The sequence below is a fragment of the Carassius gibelio genome, chromosome A25 (genome assembly GCF_023724105.1).
Source record: "Carassius gibelio isolate Cgi1373 ecotype wild population from Czech Republic chromosome A25, carGib1.2-hapl.c, whole genome shotgun sequence".
Classification (NCBI taxonomy): Eukaryota; Metazoa; Chordata; class Actinopteri; order Cypriniformes; family Cyprinidae; genus Carassius; species Carassius gibelio.
The window spans coordinates 6901390-6923117 of record NC_068395.1 but is presented as its reverse complement, the minus strand read 5'-3'; the positions used below and the strand labels follow the sequence as shown (position 1 = coordinate 6923117).

General features: G+C 38.4%; 1 protein-coding gene across 1 annotated transcript in view; it reads right to left on the bottom strand.

Annotated features, from left to right (window-relative positions):
- Positions 1 to 28: 28 nt before the first annotated feature.
- Positions 29 to 21728, bottom strand: part of LOC127946837 (homeodomain-interacting protein kinase 3) — a 34101-nt gene continuing 12401 nt past the window's right edge. The window contains exons 3-16 of the mRNA XM_052543638.1: positions 16572 to 16695; positions 12940 to 13059; positions 11728 to 11814; positions 11085 to 11269; positions 10842 to 11004; positions 10629 to 10752; positions 10230 to 10351; positions 9965 to 10083; positions 9700 to 9861; positions 9257 to 9550; positions 8332 to 8478; positions 7960 to 8225; positions 5795 to 5925; positions 29 to 4466 (exon numbers count right to left, since the gene is read on the bottom strand). Of these exons, the coding sequence (XP_052399598.1) occupies positions 4038 to 4466; positions 5795 to 5925; positions 7960 to 8225; positions 8332 to 8478; positions 9257 to 9550; positions 9700 to 9861; positions 9965 to 10083; positions 10230 to 10351; positions 10629 to 10752; positions 10842 to 11004; positions 11085 to 11269; positions 11728 to 11814; positions 12940 to 13059; positions 16572 to 16695 (2473 nt within the window). The 3' untranslated portion in view covers positions 29 to 4037. The remainder of the gene's footprint in view (positions 4467 to 5794; positions 5926 to 7959; positions 8226 to 8331; positions 8479 to 9256; positions 9551 to 9699; positions 9862 to 9964; positions 10084 to 10229; positions 10352 to 10628; positions 10753 to 10841; positions 11005 to 11084; positions 11270 to 11727; positions 11815 to 12939; positions 13060 to 16571; positions 16696 to 21728) is intronic.

Sequence of the window (21728 nt, the reverse complement as noted above, 5' to 3'; positions counted from 1 at the left end):
CTTTGAATAAAGACAAACAAACAGCGTGTGCCCGCAGCAATATATATTTTAATTCAAAGTGAATTTTGACAAAACACCATAATTTCTTTAATTTGACACTCACCAAATAGTCACCAGGAAAACCCGCTTTTTGTGACAAAGTACATAAGGCTTGGTCACATATAAATCACTGAGAACTAGAGAGAAATACGACTGCAAACTGTAAGAGACATTACATCCAAAAAAAAAAAAAACAGAAACAAAACCAAACAAACAAAAAAGGTTTCCCAGTCCTCATATAGTGAATATTGCACAGTGCAGTGGCTACATGGCAAACTAATGTAGCATAGAAATCAAAAGCAAACAGAAATCAGAAAGCCACAAAATTTTTTACAAAAATGAAAACAGTAACAGTTCAGATTTAGGAAATCAAGTCTGTTTGCTCTTAAGTCTAAATATTACCGATAACTTGCAGTGAGATTTAACTTTTACTAAAATATAATCTGCGGAAGAGTTAAAAATAGATCTAAAGCAATCCAACCCAAATCTTACGGCAAGTGTTACACAGTAGCACATATGACGAATACAAGGACCCTGAATGAACTGTACAAGAACTTCTAAAGGAAAAACACGAATCAAAGAAAAAAAAAAAAAAACTGTTTGGTTTGGGAGTTTCAAAGACATTTCAACTTTAGTTTGCAGATCCCTCAGTCCTTAGCAATTGTGCTAAGATTCACTCTTATTAGGTTGGGTTTGGTAGACCTTTTTAGAATGAAAACATCTCTGAAATGTTTACTTGCAGTCAATTAATGCAGTGAATTCATATAATGCGTGCATGAGTAGCAATTTAATACTCATCTCTAGTGCTACATGCTAAATATAAAATATAGGGTCATAATGTGAGAAACCACACCATATTTTGGACTAGATCTCCATGAAGTCGTCTACGCTAAAGCAATAAACTGATAACGTCCTGTGAAACAAAGGGCAATGTTAATTCTATTTGACAAATGGTGGTTTACATTCACAGTGTATCATGTATAGCTCCCCAAATACGAGAAAACCGTGTCTTGGGTGTTTAGTCAGCATAATAATAATAATCATCATAACAATCCCTGATATCATTTTATTATTGTTTTTTGTTGTTGGTCATAAAAATATAAATTAATCAAGCATGATTGGATTTCCTTTCCACAATTTTGAGAAACATCCATCCAGCCAGCCATTTTCCACCTTAAAGGTGATTACTGCATTGCATGACTCTCGTTATTGTTTTTCAGGTTAACTTCTGACAGGACGTCTACCGTGGATTACGGTCTACATTTAAGCAACTGGTTGGTAACAGCACTTCAGTTACGACTATCAAACACTGCAGTTTCGCTTTCCTTCCTCGCTCATGCCGTCCGAAGGGCCACGAAAGAGAGGAAGAAGCTGGCCGGCAGTGTTTGTAAAAGGGATATAAAGGTCTGAAGCACATTTCAAAGGCACTAACACAGTGTCGCTCGCTTTAAAGAGCAGGGGCCGATGCGAGAACAAACATTCCCATATAATGAGAGCCCGCAAAATGAGAACGGATGCCCTCTAATAAGCAAATAAGCAAATGTGCATTTGTATTTTCATTTCTAAACACATTAATATACCTGATACAACTTCATGTGAGTATTTCATGTACACTTATATTAATAAGGGGGAAAATTAAATAAAAACACTAAATTCTAAGCACTGAAGTTACTGAGATGAGACGCCCAAACCTGCAATTTTGGCTAGCTTATCAAAAGTATCAAGTGCTAATAGCATTACTGAAATTAATAGTCTGAAATGGTGATACAAGTGGGTCACTGAATACAGAATTGATATTGGTACTTAAAAAGTTAAATCTATCCTGCAAGCTATGCTTTAACAAAATGCAAATATACGTACTAAGATAGATATACACCAATATGCATCTAATACGTAAGATTAGCCCCAAGATAACAGATAAAACACTGATGCAAACGAAATGTAAAAGAATACAAACCCACGCACACAAAAACCCCAATATCTCAATTACTTGCAATACAGTAGTTACAATGACACTTCAAAAAAAGAAAGCGAAACAGAGAGAGGCATTAAAATGCTTCCGATGCCAGTCAGTACGGTAAAACCCAAAAACAAACAAACGAAAAAAATAATCATCATCTCACTTCTATTTCAAGGTCATTAGACGTATATAAAAATAAGAAGGCTAAGAACAAAGTTAATCATCTAATTTCACAGCTATTATGAAGTGGCAATCAGTATATAGCAGCTTATCTATGATACATTCAAGAATAAATGAAACAAAGTCATAACTTGCCCGAAAAAAGCTAAACATCAACCTCAACATTTTTACAAAGATTTTCTGTTAAATACGGCCTCAACTACACTACGTTTGAGGTCTACGCTAAACCAGTAGCTACTCTGCTTAAGAAATGAATGACTGTCTTTGGTGTAGCGATAGCATAATGAAAGAATGCATCTAATGGAAAAACTCAAATCTAAAAAAAAAATAATAATAATTCACACAGAAAAAAAAAAAGCCATTTCTCCCTGACGGAATGTATGAAATAAAAACAGCATCAAAAAAAAAAGCAATTCAATTGTGAGAGAGAGAATACAAAATCCAATCTTGTCACATGCATCTATGAAGAAAATTGCACACGATCAACTCTCGTCTTATAAAGCACTGAATACTCCAGCAATGATAGACTTTACAGTTGGATACTCAATACTGAATAATTCTGCACAGAGCAAACATGAAACCATACGATATCATCAAAGAGCTGAAACAAATCCAACACCGATAACACTTCTAACTCTAAAATTAACAAAGAACTGATGGAAAGGAAACAATAAACATCCCGAAAACCATGGATTGTATTGCAGTTTCATTAAACAGTGTAAATACTATTAGAGTAGAAACAGATTATCAAATATGAAAGTACTTAAACGTTTCTATACATAGTTCTTCGGCCTCTGCTACGGCGAAGCATGTTATCCTCGAAGAATCAAGCTCTGCTACCACTCGGCACAATACATCCACCAGTAAATAACACACATTTCGCTTCCAAATAATGAGCAAATCATCTAAGGTGTCGAACTAAACATTTAGCCTACACAAAAGGGCAAATCATGAGCCTTATATTGCCGCAAATAGCCAACTGGGTGTTGAATGGGTGAGATTTATTTGTAGACCAATTTGGGGGCACAGACACCCAATCCACTTTCTGAACAAAACACTCCCGTCGCGACACCAAGAGATAAATTAAACGAGTAGAAACGACACCGATGTATAGATTATGTAAGCTAACGCACAGAGCACGAAAAAGCCAAAGATCTACTGTATGAAACAGCCCTAATATAAAAATCACAACAAACGATTGAACGTTTTTCAAGTGCTGCAGTCCAGTACACGCATGACTGCATGAGGGACTCCGGGTAACTTGCAACAATATGTATTTTAAGGCACTGTTTATTGAACCCCAATGGATTCAATGCAGCAAGTCGTACAACATATACACAGAGGGCGAAAACTAACGGTTTGCAGGCATCCCCCCCCCCACCTTTTTTTTTTTTAAGTCCAACATTGGTTTTTGCCCATGCAGAGACATGCAGCCTAACAGAACCTTTTCAACACAGGTCTAAAAGAGACTTAACACTGAGGAGCTACGGGAAAATACAGACAGGTAACACCAGGTCACACAAGGGGGGACTCACGCACATTGGTGACAGTGATGGCTTGGACAAGAGTTTAATACACACGTCAGAAGGCAATATCGAAAAATAGCATAGGGGATCTGCTGTGGCCCTCCTCCGAGGGTCTCACGCCTAGGGATTTTGTTGTATCAAATGTGCAAAAACACATTAAAAGTGAGTTTGTGTTCAGTCTACTCACTCACGCATCCATTTGTTTGTTTTATTTTCCATGATATCTATAAAGCTCGATTTGCATCATCATCACTGTTGTCAAACTTCATAAGAAAAGAAATATGTGGCGGCTCAGTGCCGGCTGCGTGCGCACGGCTGCCGCGGGCTCCAGCTCAGATGTAAGGGTACTGACTGAGTTTGCTGGGGCTGAGGGGGAAGCCTGCGTAGACGGGTGACGCCACATAGGAGTGCGGGGGAAAGAGGGCTTTGAACTGGCCCTGCGGGAGCAGGGTGGGGGAGGGCAGAAGCCTGTGGTTGATGCCCACGCTGATGCCCTGGTGGTGCACCAGGCTGTAGGCGGGCTGCAAGATGGGCCGAGGGGCCGGGGGAGGGCACGGCGAAGGCAGGAGGTGGGCCACGGGTGCGGAAGGCGGATAGGAGAGGAGGGCGGGAGGTGGCGGGTGGCCGGCCGAGTGTGTGGGGCTGCCGTGGGGAAGCTGGAAGGTGGGGCCATGCACTGTGGGCGGGATGAAGGCCTGCGGCCGGCGTGGCTGCCGGTAGTTGCCATTCCACTCCTTGTGGCACGACCCGTAATGCTGGACCTGAGGGGGAGGAAACAAAACCATGTCAATTTCATTCCAACAATTTAAACAGCAACTGAAAGACCCTAAGAATTGCCCCGTCTCAATGTACTTCCTATTTAAAATCATTATAATATGAATGAACATCCAACTGAAAACAGAAGGGGACTAGAACAGCAAAATCTAAAACAGTTACAAAAATGATAGTCTGACATCCCATGCCTTAAAATATTTTTTTTTTTCTTTAAATATACAAACAACCAATACTTCCTGCCAAACAGAACCGCCTGTGGTTCCATCAAACACATCCTTTCATCACAATTTCACCATCCAGTTAGAAAGATCAACAATAACTTCAAAAACAGCGAGAAATCTTGGGAGTTATGATTGATGATCAGCTGAATTTCTCAGACCACTTTGCTAAAACTGTCCGGTCATGCAGATTTGCTTCATTCTACATCAAGAAGATCAGACCTTTTCTTTTGGAACATGCTTCAGAACTCCTTGTTCAAGCTCTTGTTCTGTCCAGGCTGGACTATTGCAACACTATCTTGGCAGGTCTTCCAGCCAGTTCTATCAAACCTTTACAATTAATCCAGAACGCGGCAGCAAGATTCATTTTTAATGAGCCGAAAAGAATTCACGTCAAACCTCTGTTTATCAATTTGCACTGGCTACTAATAGCTGCTCGCAAATAATTCAAGGCATTCATGTTTGCCAACAAAACCAAATTTTAACTTCACTTTATTTTGCCATCCCGAAGAGGCACACAATCCCTTTTTCATGGACTTTGAAAATTACATTTTCCCTCCTGGTGGAATGAACTGCCCAACTCATTAGACATCTTCAAGAATCAGCTGAAAACTCTAGTACTCTCTATTCAAATCCTAATCTTTAAAAAAAGGCAAAACAAAAGCTCGCTCTATTCTTTTTCTTTAATATATAATAATAAAAACAACAACAAAAATAAAAAATGTGTACTGCATTAGGCTAACAGACTTGTTATAGCACTTGCATTTCATTGCTTTCTTGTTGATTTTGAATGCTTACATCATTCTCAATTGTTGATAAATGACTAGATGTCGATGTAGTTCACACCATAGTCATAAAATGCTACTTGCTAGTTGGTTGCAGGTGTTATTAGTGGATATGACATTTTCATTCTAAACCATTTGATTAGACAAATGTGTGTAATGCACGATGAGTCAACAATATTTTTGGCACATCTGAATAAGTTTATTGGCTATTTTTTTAAGCATGTAAATGGTCATACTTTCAGTATGAACCACATAACATTTCTCTACTTTTACAATCTGTACAGTATTAAAGAAAAAGCCAAAATAACAGACCTGGCCAAAGCCTGGCGGCTGTGGCTGGAATGAAGAGTTCAGTTTCTGCTGGCGGGGCAACGTGGGTGTGGAAAAGTGGCTCAGTCGTCCTGGGCCTCCGCGACCTCTGGACTGGCAGTAGGATTCTGAGACTGCAGAAAGCAGAAAAGACCAAGAGTGAGGGATCATTAAATAAACAATATAAGAAGAAAGAAAGAGGAATATAAATTAACATTTGCAGATTGGCACAATAACTGCAGCTTGTACGAACTGAATCGGCTGCCAGTATTCACTGACGTTCTGTTCAAAAGAAAGTGAATTAAACATCAAAACCAACAAGGATGAACTGTGAGGTTGTAAAACATAAGAAAAACTTAGATAGCAATGTATCTAAAACATAAACTCTCCTCAAACTTTCCATGGACACCCCAAAACAAACATGTTGTCTGAGTAACGTGCCATGAGAAGCATCTGAAAGAGTTTACCGCTCCCGCAATATTTCTTTCAAAGCATGCTTCGAAAACAAAGAGTTGGCTCCACATAGGAAAAAGGACAGATATGCTTTGGTACGAAGGGAGGAGGCCAGGGAAATATTTTCCAATAAATAAATAAATTTAGGGCACTCAACACGCAGAGTAAAAATGAAGATGGGAATGAAGAGATCAGGTATGGGAGAGGAAGCTCAAACCGAAAGGGTTTCACTCAACACTGGGATGACGCGCACAAGACACTGGGTCACAGTGCACGCTATACCCATAATCACCTGTGATAGGCTCTGTGATAACTTCCCTTTTCTCTCCTATGACCTGTAAAGTAGACATTGGCTGTGACTACACCAAAAAAAATTGGTAAATTGTAAAAATTTGAGACTGGGGGTAAAAAATTCAGAGAAACCAGTCTTCATAGCACACAAACAACAGCAACTGTCAAAAGCACCAGGACAAACAGTTTATGTTCTCCCTATGAACGCTCTGAGCTGTGGATGTAAATGAAACCGTTGTACTCTGCACCAGACATTAATATACATTCTAGGTTTGATAGAAGTAGTTTAGCTCTTTAGTTTCTTGTGGTTCAGTGTCAAAGAAAATAGTCTTGACTGTCACTGATTTTGTATAAAAAAAAAAAAAGTCTATTCAGGATAGCATTGAACTAGGATACATGTTAGAACACAAAGTTTTTGAATATATAGCTATGACTATGTTCGATCGCAAAAAAAGGGAAGCACTGGTTTTTGCGAATTTATAAACCGAACTCATGTCATGTAAAGCCATTAAACTATAAAATAAGAAATTAATGCTATTTTATATAAAAAAAGAATGCTATCATCCAGCAAGGAAGCATTAAATTGATCAAAAGTGACAGTAAATTATTTCTAATTCAAACAAATGCAGTTCTTTTTAAATGTATCAGAAATACTATCCACAGAAATATTAGGCAGTACAATGCACAGTTTTCAACATTGATGATGAGAAATGTTTTCTGAACACCAAATCAGCATATTAGAATGATTTAAAAAAAAAAAAACAATTAAAATGATTTTTTAACAAAACAGACTGTATAAAACCCGGAACATTATTTTAAGAAAATATCAAAGCACCAACAACTGCTTCCATTAGAACTCTTCATATATTTCTGATAACCTACAAATTAGGGCTGCACGATGACGCGATGTACGAATCCACGATAGTCACGTCGCAGGATTTGCGATATAGGCTGTCGTAGTTGATCCGTTATTCATTACCTGTACGGGCCAGCTGCTCCCCGGCCCTTGACGAATGTGATTCGCAGAGAGCGCGCGCGCGAGAGAGAGAGAGAGAGAGAGAGAGAGAGAGAGAGAGAGAGAGAGCGTGAGAGAGAGAGAGAGAGAGAGCGCGCGAGCGAGAGTGCGCGAGAGACAACGAGAGAGAGAGAGAGCGCGTGCGCGCGAGAGAGAGAGAGACAGAGGGAGGGAGAGAGATCTCCCTCGCGCATATTTATCAATTGACACGATGGTGTTGATGTTTAAATCATTTAAAATGAGAATGTAAATCTGCTAACCCTATTTTTGTTTGTAAGAAAAAAATTGATTAGATTTCATATCGCGATATATATCGCAGAAAAATAAAGTATCGCAATGTCATTTTTTCCCAGTATCGTGCAGCCCTGCTACAAATTGACTTATTCTTCAGCGTGTGGAGAGTTCATACCTGTGCCAGCTGTGTGCTGCTCATTATTTGGATGATGGTTATTGTTCAGCACTCTCATGGGTGGCACCACCACGGTCCTCACTGCAGGTTTATTCAGCACTGTGCTGGGGTGTCCACGCCTGGCCTGGGGTTTCTGGTTCTGGTTCTGATTGGTCAGGAAGCGTCTTTCAGGGAAGGGGCTGTCGTGAGGTCCTAGGGAGGAGTCTGAAGGGGGCGAACCATCTACTGTTTCACACCCACTTTCATGACCGTCATCTTCCGATATACTGCAGTAAGTCATAGGAGAAAAAAATTATAATAATCTAAATCCATTTAGACTTCACCTCACCTCACCGTTCTACTGGTGTTGAATAAAAAAATTAAATAGCGCACCTGCTGGGCCGTTTGCATGGTGAGGGGCTGGATTGTGCTGAGGCTGAGGAGCTGGTGCTCAGACTGCTATCAGGACTGCTGAGGGAACACACTCTCTCTATGTTCAGAGAGCCTGTGCACGCCTCACACTCCGGGCTGCCCTTACACCTGTCAAAGAACACACACAACTTCATTTAGCAGAGATTCATATGCATGCAAACTAAACCGAATCTGAAAGTTTGTGGTCTTAAAACAATTAACAGTATTTTTTTGTAGCTTATAGTTTATGTAGTGAAAATCTACTTATGTTAGTGAAAAAGTCATAAATTAGCTTCAACCTCTCATTGACCCTCAGAATTAAAGAGGGTTTTATATGCATATGGCCTCCATTATGATTGGCTTATTTATTTGTGAGTGAAATTGGTCACACCACCCCACCAGGTTGCAAACTATAAAGTACAATTTTTGTTTGTTTATTCTGGAAAGTAAATTAATTAATACTTTATCAATTTAATGCATCATTGCTGAATAAAAGTACAGAAAATTAAAATTAAAGAAACTGATCATTGTTACAAAAGACTAATTTCAAATAAATGCTGTTCTTTTGAACTTTATATTCATGCAAAAAAATGTATCACAGTAAATAGTATTAAGCATCACAACTGTTTCCAACATTAATAATAAGAAATGTTTTTTGCACCAAATTAGCATATTAGAATTATTTCTGAAGGATCATGTTACACTGAAGACTGGAATAATGATGCTAAAAAAATCAGCTGACATAACTGAAATAATACATTTTAAAAGATATTACAATAGAAAACCATTATTTTGAATTGTAGTAGTATTTCAAAATTTTACTGTGTCGTTGATCAAATAAATGCAGCCTTGGTGGGCATGAGATTATAAGACAAAAAAAAACCTCTGTAATGAATGTTCATCTCACTTGTTAAGGGAGCACCTCTGTGCTTGTTCCTCTTCATCTGTGCCGCTGCTAATGCTAATGATGCTAACCGCCGGGCTGGGTGACCCTCTGATAATAGACTCTCGCTGCTGATTGGCCACCGCTGTTTTACAGCAGCCCTCCTCCTCCACCTGCTCCAGTTCCGGTTTCACCTGGGCCTGCACCTCTCTGCCAGGAGAGCTCGGCCTTGGCTCTGCACTCACCAGCCTGTCTGCCATCTTTGGTGATGGACACACTGAGGGCTGGGTGTCCGTGTAGCGTGAGACATTCATACTCCTAAAAAGCAACAAAAATTATAACATTGTCAACTTTACCTTTCTGCTAAACATTAGATTAAAAACCAGAATGAGCTGCCTAACAAGAGTATCATAATGTTTGAATGGAGGGTTTTTGGGGCCCTGCCATGACTGTAGGCTGTTGTTCACCTGTTCTGGCTGGATTTGTTCCTCTTGTTAGACGCAGGCTGAGGCCAGACCACATGAGCAATGCCAATGTTTATAGGCTGATGGGCTGACACAGCCATTTGATTGGGAACAATAGCCTGGGGCATCACCGAACTGTAATGGCTGCTGTGTGGCCGCACTTTCCTTTAACAGATTAAAAAAACAACTCATTTTAGGTCACCGAAACACTCAAGAGGTGGCATCAGCTCATGATATCTGAGGTGCGTCTCCTCCTTGATCTTCTTACCCCCAGTCTCCTCGCCTCTGCGGTCCAACAACTGTATCGGACGCCAAACTTGTAGCAGGTGGCGGGACCTGCTGCCAAGCTGGCACCAGGATCTGTGTAGTTCTGTTGGACCACGGTTGCTGAAAGGATGAAAAAGGACAATACTGAAGCTTTGTGATTTATTTGGCTTCGAGTTTAAGATCTAAACTGGCATGTCAAACATGGATAACAACCCTTGGCTGTTTTCAAGTATTTTTCTACATCATCTTGTGAAATGAGGGCTTACTTGTGCTATAACTCCGGGTCTCATGGGTAAAGGCTGGATAGCTGGGGCTTGGGTCACCAGAGAAAGAGTGTTCTCCATTCGAACCGAATATCCTGCTGGCTGATTTGGGTTTGAAGGGATTCCTGTAGAGTCAAACAAACAAATCAGTAATAACGCTGAGTTCAAATTAGGGCTGTCGCTTATAACACATGCAACATGCAACTTTTGAGGGGAAGAAAGAATGTTTTATGCATTCAAATAATTAGACTTGCTAAAACACAGAATTTGGTAACGAAAAAATATGTTTCACAGCCCTACAAAACACAACAAAATCTAAATTGCAATTTTTCCCCCAAAATCATGAAGACCTGGTTCAAATTATTATGCAAATACTTAATATTATGTTGTGCTTTCCAGTACCTTGAAGAGCAGGAGGGCAAAGAATGAGCGCTTGTTGAAAGGTTTCGTTACACCCAAACTGGGCACTTCCTGTCTGGATGGGAATTCCTGGATGCACCAAAGGTGGAGCAGATGGCGCCAGGGTCTAAAATGGAAAGGTAAATGGATCATGGAACAATATGTTGTCTTCTTGCTTGTACTTAAAACCCAATTCTTTTGAGTGTGCAGTTCTACCTGGGAGTGGACAGATGGCATTTTGTTGAAGGCGACAGTGATATTTGGAGCACTTGGCAGTGTCACAGGCTTCATAAGTTGGGGTGCTTTGTTGCGGTTGAGAGTATCGTAAATGCTGGTTCTTGAGTGACACACGTTCATGATGTGGAAACAAGACTGGACACTGTTGAAGACAGTTTCCTTGAGAATGACCACACATAATAGACAAAACAGTCAGTATAATGGCATTAAAAATGTACATACTGATTGCAATGGGGGAAATCCATCAGGTGCTGCATAGTGACAAAAGGGTGGGTAAGTGCATCTGAAGGGGCGATTCTCTGATCGGCATCAATCATCAGCATCATCTTAAGCAAGTCCACGAATGCTCTCCGGTCAGCTTTATCTGCTAACTGGTCACAGCCCTCCATGTTGAGCATTAGATTCACCTGATAAATTAATACAAAAATAAAATAAAAAATACAATTATCATCAATAATATTATTACTGCATAAAACATCAAAGTATCATCAAAAATAATTACTAATATTATTACTACTATCATTATTTTTTATATATAATAGTATGGTTATAATACTAATATAAAAACAACATTTTATATATACATATTTTATTTACTATAGGATTATATTATTGTATATAAATTATAATTTATATTTTTATTATTATAATTTTTTTTTATATAATAACATTAAAAATAATCTAAAATAATATATTACAATTTAACCATATTTATAATTAGAATCATTATTCTATATAATAATTATTAATAATAGTTGTTAATATTAATGCTATATCGTAACAACAATAACAGCAATAATAATCTCAATTTCTCCCCACCAAAAATAAAATTTTTCCCCATGATGATTTGCAAGCAAAAACCTACATGTCCAATGTCATCTAGACAGCTGAAAATGTACTTCCTCGCCTCCTTGGACTTCAGTCCTGTTTCTGTCTCATGTTCTTCAGTCGTCTGCAGAAACAGGAAGCATGTTTGTAATAAGTCATTACATAAGAACTTTATGCGGAGCAGACAGTAACACTAGAGACATAGACCCAGAGAACTATACTGCAAGTCAGTGGTTCTCAAATTTTTGTACCCCCTGGGACACTTAACATTCTTCTGCATACCCCCCTCTCTTCCACTTGGACCACAGTCACAACTTTTCTATTAAAAGACAATATTGAAATTTGTATAAATTGATTTACAGGTGAATTTTTTTTTACCGTTATAGGAGGCAAATATTTACCACTGTCATGTTTATGTCATATTCATATTAAGTGTATTAATATAATAAAGTAATAAATGATGCCATATCAAAGTGGTACCTGTAGACTTAAAAATAAAACCGCCAGTAGGTGGCAGCAAGTCGCTCTCTTAATGAGCCAGGTGTCGTCAATAATTGATTAATTCATTCAGTAAAGCAAAATGATGTAGTTATGACTGGGTTATTCATATCTCGGAATTGTTAAAAGCTGCAGATTCGGTAACTAAAGAAATACCGCAGGGTGTTGGCTTGTAGGATGCACACCAGGTGACAGAATTTTGCTGGAACTATTATTTTGTTGCAAAATAGAATAGAACATATTCGGTTTCAAATGTAGGCTACATTTAATATGTACATTTTCACTTAATATTACCTTTTTTTTTACTGTTGTAAAAATTAATAGCACATTTGCTATTCTTTGGATATTAAGGGAAATTTTATTGCATTCTTGCTCGTATCTTTAATATGAAAACAATAACACGCAGAGTCTGTCTGTATCGAAGAGAGTTTAAATCAATATCAGTCCATGTCAATATTTGCTCTTCATGCTATTAAGTGCAGATCTACTTTAAAGATACATTGAACAGCAGTATGATTTGCTAAAGCAACATATTCAGCAAGCATCCTATCACATGCATTCTCCTTGTCTGGATGCAGTCAGTTTTCCTGTATCAGAAATACATGTTCAATTTTAATGTATATTTAATTTTGGCGTAATTAAAAGAAAACCAAAACTCTATTTTGTTTGGCGTACCCCTGCTGTTTGAGAACCACTGCTGTAAGTTTATGAAAGCAATGCCTGGTTAAGTGGATGAGAAATGGACCCTTGCCTTCAGTCTCCAGGAGGTGTAAGGGGAATCAGACTCCTTGCAGAAGAACCGGGCCGTCTTTGTCCCAACGTTCAGAAGCTGCTCTCCTGGCAACCCTTGAGTTTGAGAGATGTAACGGATCTGCAGAGATGTTTATAGTATTAGTGGATCTCCACATTGTCATTTCTGATAAGACAAGTAAAGCTAAATCCATCCATTCTTGACCAGAATCTCTTGAGGGATTCAAATAGCATGACAAGATGATAACGTGAGTAGTACTTTTCCACTATTTCAAGAGGAAGTAATGCGAGATAAGACTGGTCTAGATTAGGCAGGTCCCTATAAGTGGTATGCAGCAGGAAAACTGTGCCAAAATACCAATGAGCCATTCAGAAAAGATTTGTCTTGACAAGTTTATTCATACCATAACCTAAGTGCTTACTAAAGATTTTTTTTTAAAAATGGCTTGAATTTATTTGTAGGCAACAAATATTCATTGACGTCACCCGTGATTGTGCATCTGCAGGTTAAAAAAAAAAAAGGTTTCAAGAAGCTACAAGCCACACAGTGATATCAATCAACATGAATCAGCAAAAAACACTATGATATGCACAAAACAAGAGATAAAAATAAGCAAATAACTCCAGTTGTTATTTCAAGATCGGTGTTGAGTTTCATGACAGCTAGGCTTGGAAAGCTCAGTGTTACACTCTTAATACAGAGCACAGGAAGGGGTCTGCCACTACTCAAGGCTTTGTTAAGATGCCATGTCAAGATGCTGGCCGCTCTTTCTGCCCACAACAGATGCCAATCCTCACACCGAACAGGCAAGCCAACTCTGGGCAAAATGTGTTCTTTACCATGTGGCTGATGTTTTTAAATCCAGATCAATTCATAGTACACCTCATTACATGGACAGATTCCATAAAGCAACTTTTTTTTAGCTTACAGTTTTATATTAAGCAACACAATTGCTTTCAACACTGATGATAAGAAATGTTTCTTGAGCACCAAATCCGCATATCAGATTGATTTCTGAAGGGTCATGTGACTCTGAAGACTGAAGTAAGGGCTGCTGAAAAATCAGTTTTGCATCACAGGAATAAATTACATTAAGACATTAAAATACAAAAGTTATACAAGTTTTTTTTTTTTTTTTTGAAAAAGACTGAAAAATCTTACTTTGAAAGGTAGTGTATCTTGTGCACTGTTCATAGCTACTTGACAGATTCAATTTTATATTAATCAGCCATAATAACTCACATATTGAATTATTTTCAAATCATTGATAAAAAAAAAAAGAACAAATAAATAGCCAAAACGTGTTTTTGAAAAAGCATTTAAAATAAATAAACACACTGTGTTTACAGTTAGTAAAATTGTCTGTAAAAAAAAAAAAAAAATCAATTCCGGTGATAAATTTTGCTCTTGGTTTTGCTTATCCAATCAACAAAACACTGAAAACGCATTTTCAGAATTGACCTATGACCTTAAGACAGCCTTGTTTTTCATTTGAATAGACTTCAATAACTGGTCTAACTGGACTTCGGTTCGTAGTAACAATCTTTGGTTATCACCTCAGGTATTGAACCATTACAATACATTTCTCCTTTTTATCTACCCATGACAAACTAATTAAAAGGCACCATGTACGATTTTTTTATTAAAATATCCAAAAATCACGAGAACAATGTTACATATTTTGCGGACTCCAGAGAAATAATAAATTTTAACTAATGACACGGACTGCATTCATAGTTTCATTGTGTCGTCTGCCAATGACGTTATAACCCCTCGGATTTGTTTAGTATGAAACATGGAAACACCCAAAATGCTTTAATATGGTGTGCGTTTTAATAGACAATTTTCAAATGTATCTAGTATGATACAGTGCTGCCTTTTTCTTCACATACACAGGACTGGATGCAGTCGACTGTGGCATGATAAAAGCTCTGCTGCTTCATACATCCTATAGCAGCGAAAAATACATATTGTGCCGTTAAGAACAAAAAAGCAACTCCGCTGCAGTATTGTGATTTGTTTTCCATGGCATCTTTCTATAAATACAAGCAATGACTTCATAACGCAAATAACATGACAAAGGCATTAAAGAGTGGTTGGTTAACCACAGTGCTGTCTTTTTAGGGAAGTCAGGAGCAGGTCGACCTCACCAATGCATGAGTCTCTGTAAAACATTATTTGTCTTGTCGCCTTGGGAAACTGAGTATTACTGATCAGTGAACTCTGCCGCAGTTCGTCTTCAAGCGTGCATCTGTTGCTTCTCAGAAAGACTGTGTCACAGAGGGCCTCTACCAGTGAAAACACAAGCCACTACAAAGCCCTCTTTGGCTGCTTGCTCTCATTCCTCTCCGTCTCTTCCTCTCTCAACTATGACGCCACCTCTCCTTTCACAAGCACTGAAGCACACCACTGCTGTGTTAAACAAGCAGTGTTTATGGCATCTTAGGGGTGTTAGAGTGACATGATCGGGTTGCCAAAGCGATGCACAAACACAGAGCGCGCGCTGAAGTGAGAACCTGCTGATAGTGCAGAGAAGAGTATGTGTGTGTGAGTGGGGCTTTCGGTTATAAATACATTCTGCTGTGTGGAGTGGAACTGGACCCATTGCTGGCAAGGACAGGCAGCTCTGGGTTTGTGGTCAGCAAACCAAAACCAGCCTATTCTGACATAGCTGGCTAGTTTGCTACTGTCATACGCGCTATTGACACCACCTCAGACATCTGGTTTATCGGCAGCACTGGTCCATGATGGTAAATGCGCTCACACGTTTTTAAATGTATGTGAGTCATCTTTCAAAATATGTAAAGAAATTTGGTTTAAGTACTGAGGTGACAAACCTGAAAAATAAAACCATTACAAAAAGTCCATTACAAATTCTGCACTTTTTTGTGCATATTATGCAATTGGTGGAGAAATCTAATAAATACCCAACTACACTTATGGCTAACAATAATATCCAGACTGTTTAATAAAAATGTGCATTTAAATTAGCATAAATTAAAAAATCTACCCGCACCAAGAGTCACAATTCTCAACTAAGTAATAAATTCTAAAAATTATATTATAAGTTTACATAAGAATTATTTCCTACTATAACACATTCATTTCAATATATAATAACGAATGAAAAACAAAGAAAAGTAACAAAAATATACATATTTTTTTGTATAATTATAACACACACACACACACACACATCAATATATCATTATGAAATTATTTTTAGTTGTTCTTAGTTGGAAAAAATAAATCTAGGTAAACTCAGCTGTCCAAAATCCAATATTGGTCTCTTACTAGAACGCTGATTATTACCAGTTCTCTAGTTTGAGCTTTGCAACATGACTTGTTTTAAGATGCTGAATTCAAGTTAAAAATAGTCCCTTTTAAAAATAAGTCACAAGACCCCTGCATCCTGTTTTATTACAAACCCACCCACCAAGATTTTGAAAGTTTTGCACAATACTACTGCTACTAACGATGACAATTTTCTTCTCTTTGAGAAGAACCTTATCACAAAGACTTGCACTGGGAAAAACAGAAACAAAACAAAAACCAAACAAATGATTTCACCTTCCAAAATGCTGCCCATTAGCGTTGCCGGGTCATTATCTGAGATCACAGGCTGATCTTACCTGGTCATACTCCAGCGCTCCTGGATAAAGCGGCCAGCCCAAGAAGAGCTCAGCGATGACGCAGCCCAGTGACCACATGTCTATGGCCTCACAGAAGGGTAAGCCCAGGATGATCTCCGGAGCCCTGGAACACATTATAAGGAAAAGATGAGAATTAATGGAGGGGTTACCTTGACAACAGTGGGACACTTCGTTACGAAAGCTCCAGAGAAGGATGATCAAGCATCAATATGAATCAAACAAATCATTATGATAATATCGAGATGATTTATACACATCATGTAATGTTAAAAGTAACATATAACATGATTTTATGACACACAGTAGTTTGGGTTTGAAACACCTATGTAAGACTCATCTCACGCTCACTTGAGCTCAAGAGTCATGTTTCACGTCCATATTGATAGGATCCTGAGCCTAATGACGCAGTATTCCTGGTCTGATGAAGCACGAGTCTGCTGTTGGACCTGGGCTTTGACGTCAACGGGCCCATACACATCTGCTACCTTGACAACCGGAGGGAAAATGCTGGCTGCCTGGCGACAGATTAGGACCGATCTAAACACCAAGACTGGGTGATGACAGAGGAGGAGTCTGATGACACACAATTAACCCTGGTCAGCATTAATAATCAACCACAGAGCACACTCCTGAGGCACTTACACTCTGCTGTATGTCCGAGCTTCACACATGTAGCACCTGAAGGATGCACAGTTAAAACAGTAACTGTTGCCACAGCTATTGATACGAGAATGTGTCCTGACAGGTCACTAGTAAGCGGCTGTAACTACCAACAGTACCCTACCTGTGTGGTAACAAAAGCCATTGTGAATAATTCACTAATGGCTTGGCTGTGTGACACTGCCTTTTAAATTCAAGGATTTGAAATTAAGTTACAGGTTTTTAATCTTTCTAGCCAAAGGTGTTACAGCAGCAAATGCTAGGATTCATTTTAAGCTGCTCAACTCAAGAATTCGCCTCATTCGCACATCTAGTTAAAGCAGATTCTGAGTTATGAAAAGGACCACTGCAAGCTGACAGCGACCGGCTTTTGTGGTGGAAAATTGGCAGTAATACTTCCACCTTGCGCAGCTGTACCTGAGTGTCCCTGGACATCAGTGCGGTCGGAGCACGTCTTCTCAACAGCTGGACATACAGTGAATAAAAAATGCTCTGCTATGATGATCGACTTGTTTTCCTGTCCAACAAATATGTAATGGTCCTAGCTTTTTGGTGTATTTCCTTAAGTCTGCCTAGTGCTGTCTAGCCTAAGTGTCGGTTACGTTCAATAAAACGGCCTGCTCCCAAGTCCATTTAAAGTTGCATTTTTTTGAACAGTTGTTTGAAATGGATTGAATCATTATTTAAAATATTTTTTTTTGAATTGCCTAAATCAAATGCAGTGGGGTTGAAGCCTGCAGTGATGTTTTTCTTTTGTTATGGCAGCCGTCCCCTCTGCATATAAATTTTTTCGAGAATGTTGTACTCCTGTTGCTGTTCTGCACGAAACTTCATGCCAATAAATAAGAAATATTGCTGACTTGTGCGTTTACAGCGCTCTCTTTGCATTCGTCCGTTATTTGACGTTGAAAAAGGAAACGTCTTTTTTTAGACATGGAAAATCGATTTTACAATCGATTCAATGAACACTTATGTCTTAAAAATCGAAAATGATTTTTTACACAAAAGTGACAGCCCTAATAATATTACTTAGATTAATATTATTATAATTATTACTAATATCAATAATATATTTGAAATAAAAATAATTTGATATAGGTAGGCCCAGACAGAATCTGCAATGTTATTTTTTATTATAAAATGAGCAATAGATGTAGTAACAGTAATATATTATTATTATTATAATACAAAAAAAAAACATTTAATTTAACAGTTAGGTTTAGACGGAATCTACAGTTTCCCTTCACATCTTCTGCAGAGATTATGAAGACTAAATCCAAAGCCTAACATTAAACATACTACCACACTTCAGCTGCACAGACAAATCCTATAGCAAGGGGCACTGAAGGACAAGAGGGTTTTAGGCCAGACCCTAAACAATAACATGTTTATTTTGCATACTGCCAAATTATATTGTAAGTGCAATTGGTTTCTGCTCAAAAAAAAAAAAAAAAAAAACAGGTTTAAGAATGCTATTTACATAATTGTGGTCTTGCAAATCTTAAAAAAAAAATAATAATAAAAAAAAAACCCAGTCAGCAGGAAGTCACATTTCAGGTGAAAAGAATCAGGGGAAGTTACAGAAATCAGGTCCAAAAAAAAAAAAAAAAAAAAAAGTGATGACATAACACGGCAGGTCTGGACTTCCCAACTCAAACAAAGAAAGTTACTGTGTAAAGACTACTGAGGCAGCATTTGCACCAGTATTATGTTTGCTTAAGTCCAGACCAGACATTAAATGTTCAAGCCTTTTCCCCTGGAGTAAGATTAGATTTCATAGGGCTTATTCAGTGCAAAGCTCAATTTGTGAACCGAGACCAAAAACAGCGTGGGCTAAAAACAAACTAACAAACGGCGTGACGTTATTCTCATTTCTAATTTCACACAACTGCACGTATACAAATATAATAATCCATTATTCACTTGAAATAGTAATTATTAATTACGATTACCATTGAATGATGTTTATATCATTGTTTGAAGCAATCGCACGCCACATTTTTTGATGAAAATAAGCAGGTAGGAAACACTCTAAACTGAAAAACTTTTAATGCTTTTCTGTAGTATAAAGCATCAAATGTGAATTGGATTGGTTTATTCTTAAAATAAATTTAAAACAAAAAAGTAATATGTACGGTATTATGTTATACTAAAACAATGGAAAGGCCCTTAATATAGGCCTATCCTGTAAAAAAAAACAAAAAACACATTAAGCATTCAGAAAATCATGAGTAGACGATTATTTAATTTTGTCATCCACAATCGTAATCAAGATTAGAAATCCGATTAATTGTGCAGCCCTAGGTAAGATGCAATTTCATTAAACACAGACATCTCTGGCAACATAATGATGATAAATGCCTAGTACGATGAATTCAATTCTAGTAAATCATTTTCATTTCAGCGAAAGACGACAGACCTGACCATGCGTATTTTGGAACAAATACAGATTTAATTGTCCTGACCTCTCCAACAATCAGATTTGTTTTGGACCAGCAAACAATATTATAAGGCAAGATGAAAACAACAGCAACATACATAAGAATATTCACCAATACTGCATCAACTTTACCAACAGTGATTTCAAAGGGAGGTGTTGTGTATCCAATGTTCTCAGTGGTGCAACCTGATTCCACCAAGATCAAGTTTTAAAGACCAAAAAGACTAAAAGATGGAATTTACCAACAGTGCTAATGGTGGCCACATGCTAAAAGGCCATTTTCTGAGTCAGTACGGAGCAACAAGTCAGTGTTTGTCAAGCAAGGCCGTGCTAAATTTGAACCACTGCCCAGCATCAGTTATTTCCGGTGAGATCGGGGGATGGGGGAAGGAGGGGGTCCGAGTCATCTGGTTCAATCTGCAGGCGGAAAGCCTAGAGCGACCGCAGTCTAAAGCAGCTACTGGGACGGCAAGCCCTGACCACAAAATAACCTCTGTGAAGGCCAACAGAGCTCTGCAGCTGTTCAGAAAACAAGCATATGGCTCATCGTCTAGAGAGCACGACGATCAGGGTGGGATTTCAGCCAGGGGGATGTAAAGAAATATATATATTTCTAAAAAACCAAAAGGAAGGTGAAGCGTGTCAGAGGATGTAAGAATAGGGATTATCAGCGGTGTCTCTCACTGCAAACCGCCAGTGTGTGAGGGTGTGAGAGTTTCAGAAATCCACCCTCAGCTGGATCATCTCAGCCTAACCCCAGGGTTTTCAACGTCTTGTGTTGCTCACAAAAGGGGCGAGGACATCAGACTCTCTCTGGCACGCAGTCAACTGCCCCGAGAGAGCCGAATATGATCATGTAGACGCAGCAGATGATCCACACGTGCCTGCCAGGAGTGAAACCGTGTTAAAGCCTTTCATTATCAGTGGCTTTTGTGAACGGTAATGAGAAGACATGGGTCACTGGGTTTTTTCTGCCCTTCCTGCTCGGCGTCCAGTCAGAGAGCTCTCGGTAAACAAATTCCACCCAAACACAGCTTATCTAATATCCTACTGCAGAGAGCAGTTATTCGGACTTCCCCTACAAGTCATCCAAAAGCTTTCCGTGAGGGCCACAGGTCCTTTTGCATAAAGGAACACGTATCATGGCACTTTGGGAAATCTGAAAGGAAATTTAGGTTGAGTAACACAACCTGAGCATGACAGTTATGACAAAGTGTAGAGTACTGAGTTTTCCGACAGTGTAAGCTAAGAGAGCACCACGGAACATACCGTGAGTGGTGTATAACGGTTTTTGGTTTTGGATTGAATATCATTACACCCATAATCAACAGAACCTTTTGATGGCACAAAAGGTTCTTTATAATGGAAAAAAAAATATTATTATCAAAATGTCCTTTACACCATTCTTTGAAGAACTGTTCACTAAGGTTCTTTAGGGAATCCAAAATGATTCTTCTATGGCATCACTGTGAAAACCCCCTTTTGTAACCATTTTTTTTTTTTTTTTTTTTTACATTTGTACATTAGTAACATTAAAGCTTTTTTTTTTTTTTTTTTTTAAGGTTTTTGGCTAGCACTAAAACAATTCCCTTAATTCCTATATCCAATCATAACATGGTTAATGTTTTTCTCTGGTTAACACCCAAAGGATACAACATACCACTCATAGCTAAAGCCTGGCTCGTGCACCAGCCCGTAGTTCTAGAAGCAGAGCTTACAATGAGAACACATTGGCTAGAAAATCACATTCTGTTATACCTTGCAACGTATCCAGAACAGAGTTTAGGGTTTATAGCACCAACCAAACCATCTTTTTTTAATTGAAGTTTATTGGAAGAATTCCTGAGGTCACAGCTAAACAGATTCCCATCAGAGGGTTTAAGTTAAGAGAATAAGTGAAATGTGAAGCTAAAACAAGAGGACACAGCAGTTTATGACAAAGTGTAGTAATATACAGCACAATCAAAATATATTGAAGCAGGCAAAATGTGTACAATGAGTAACTGAATCTGTTTTTAGAACTGATTCACTAAAGA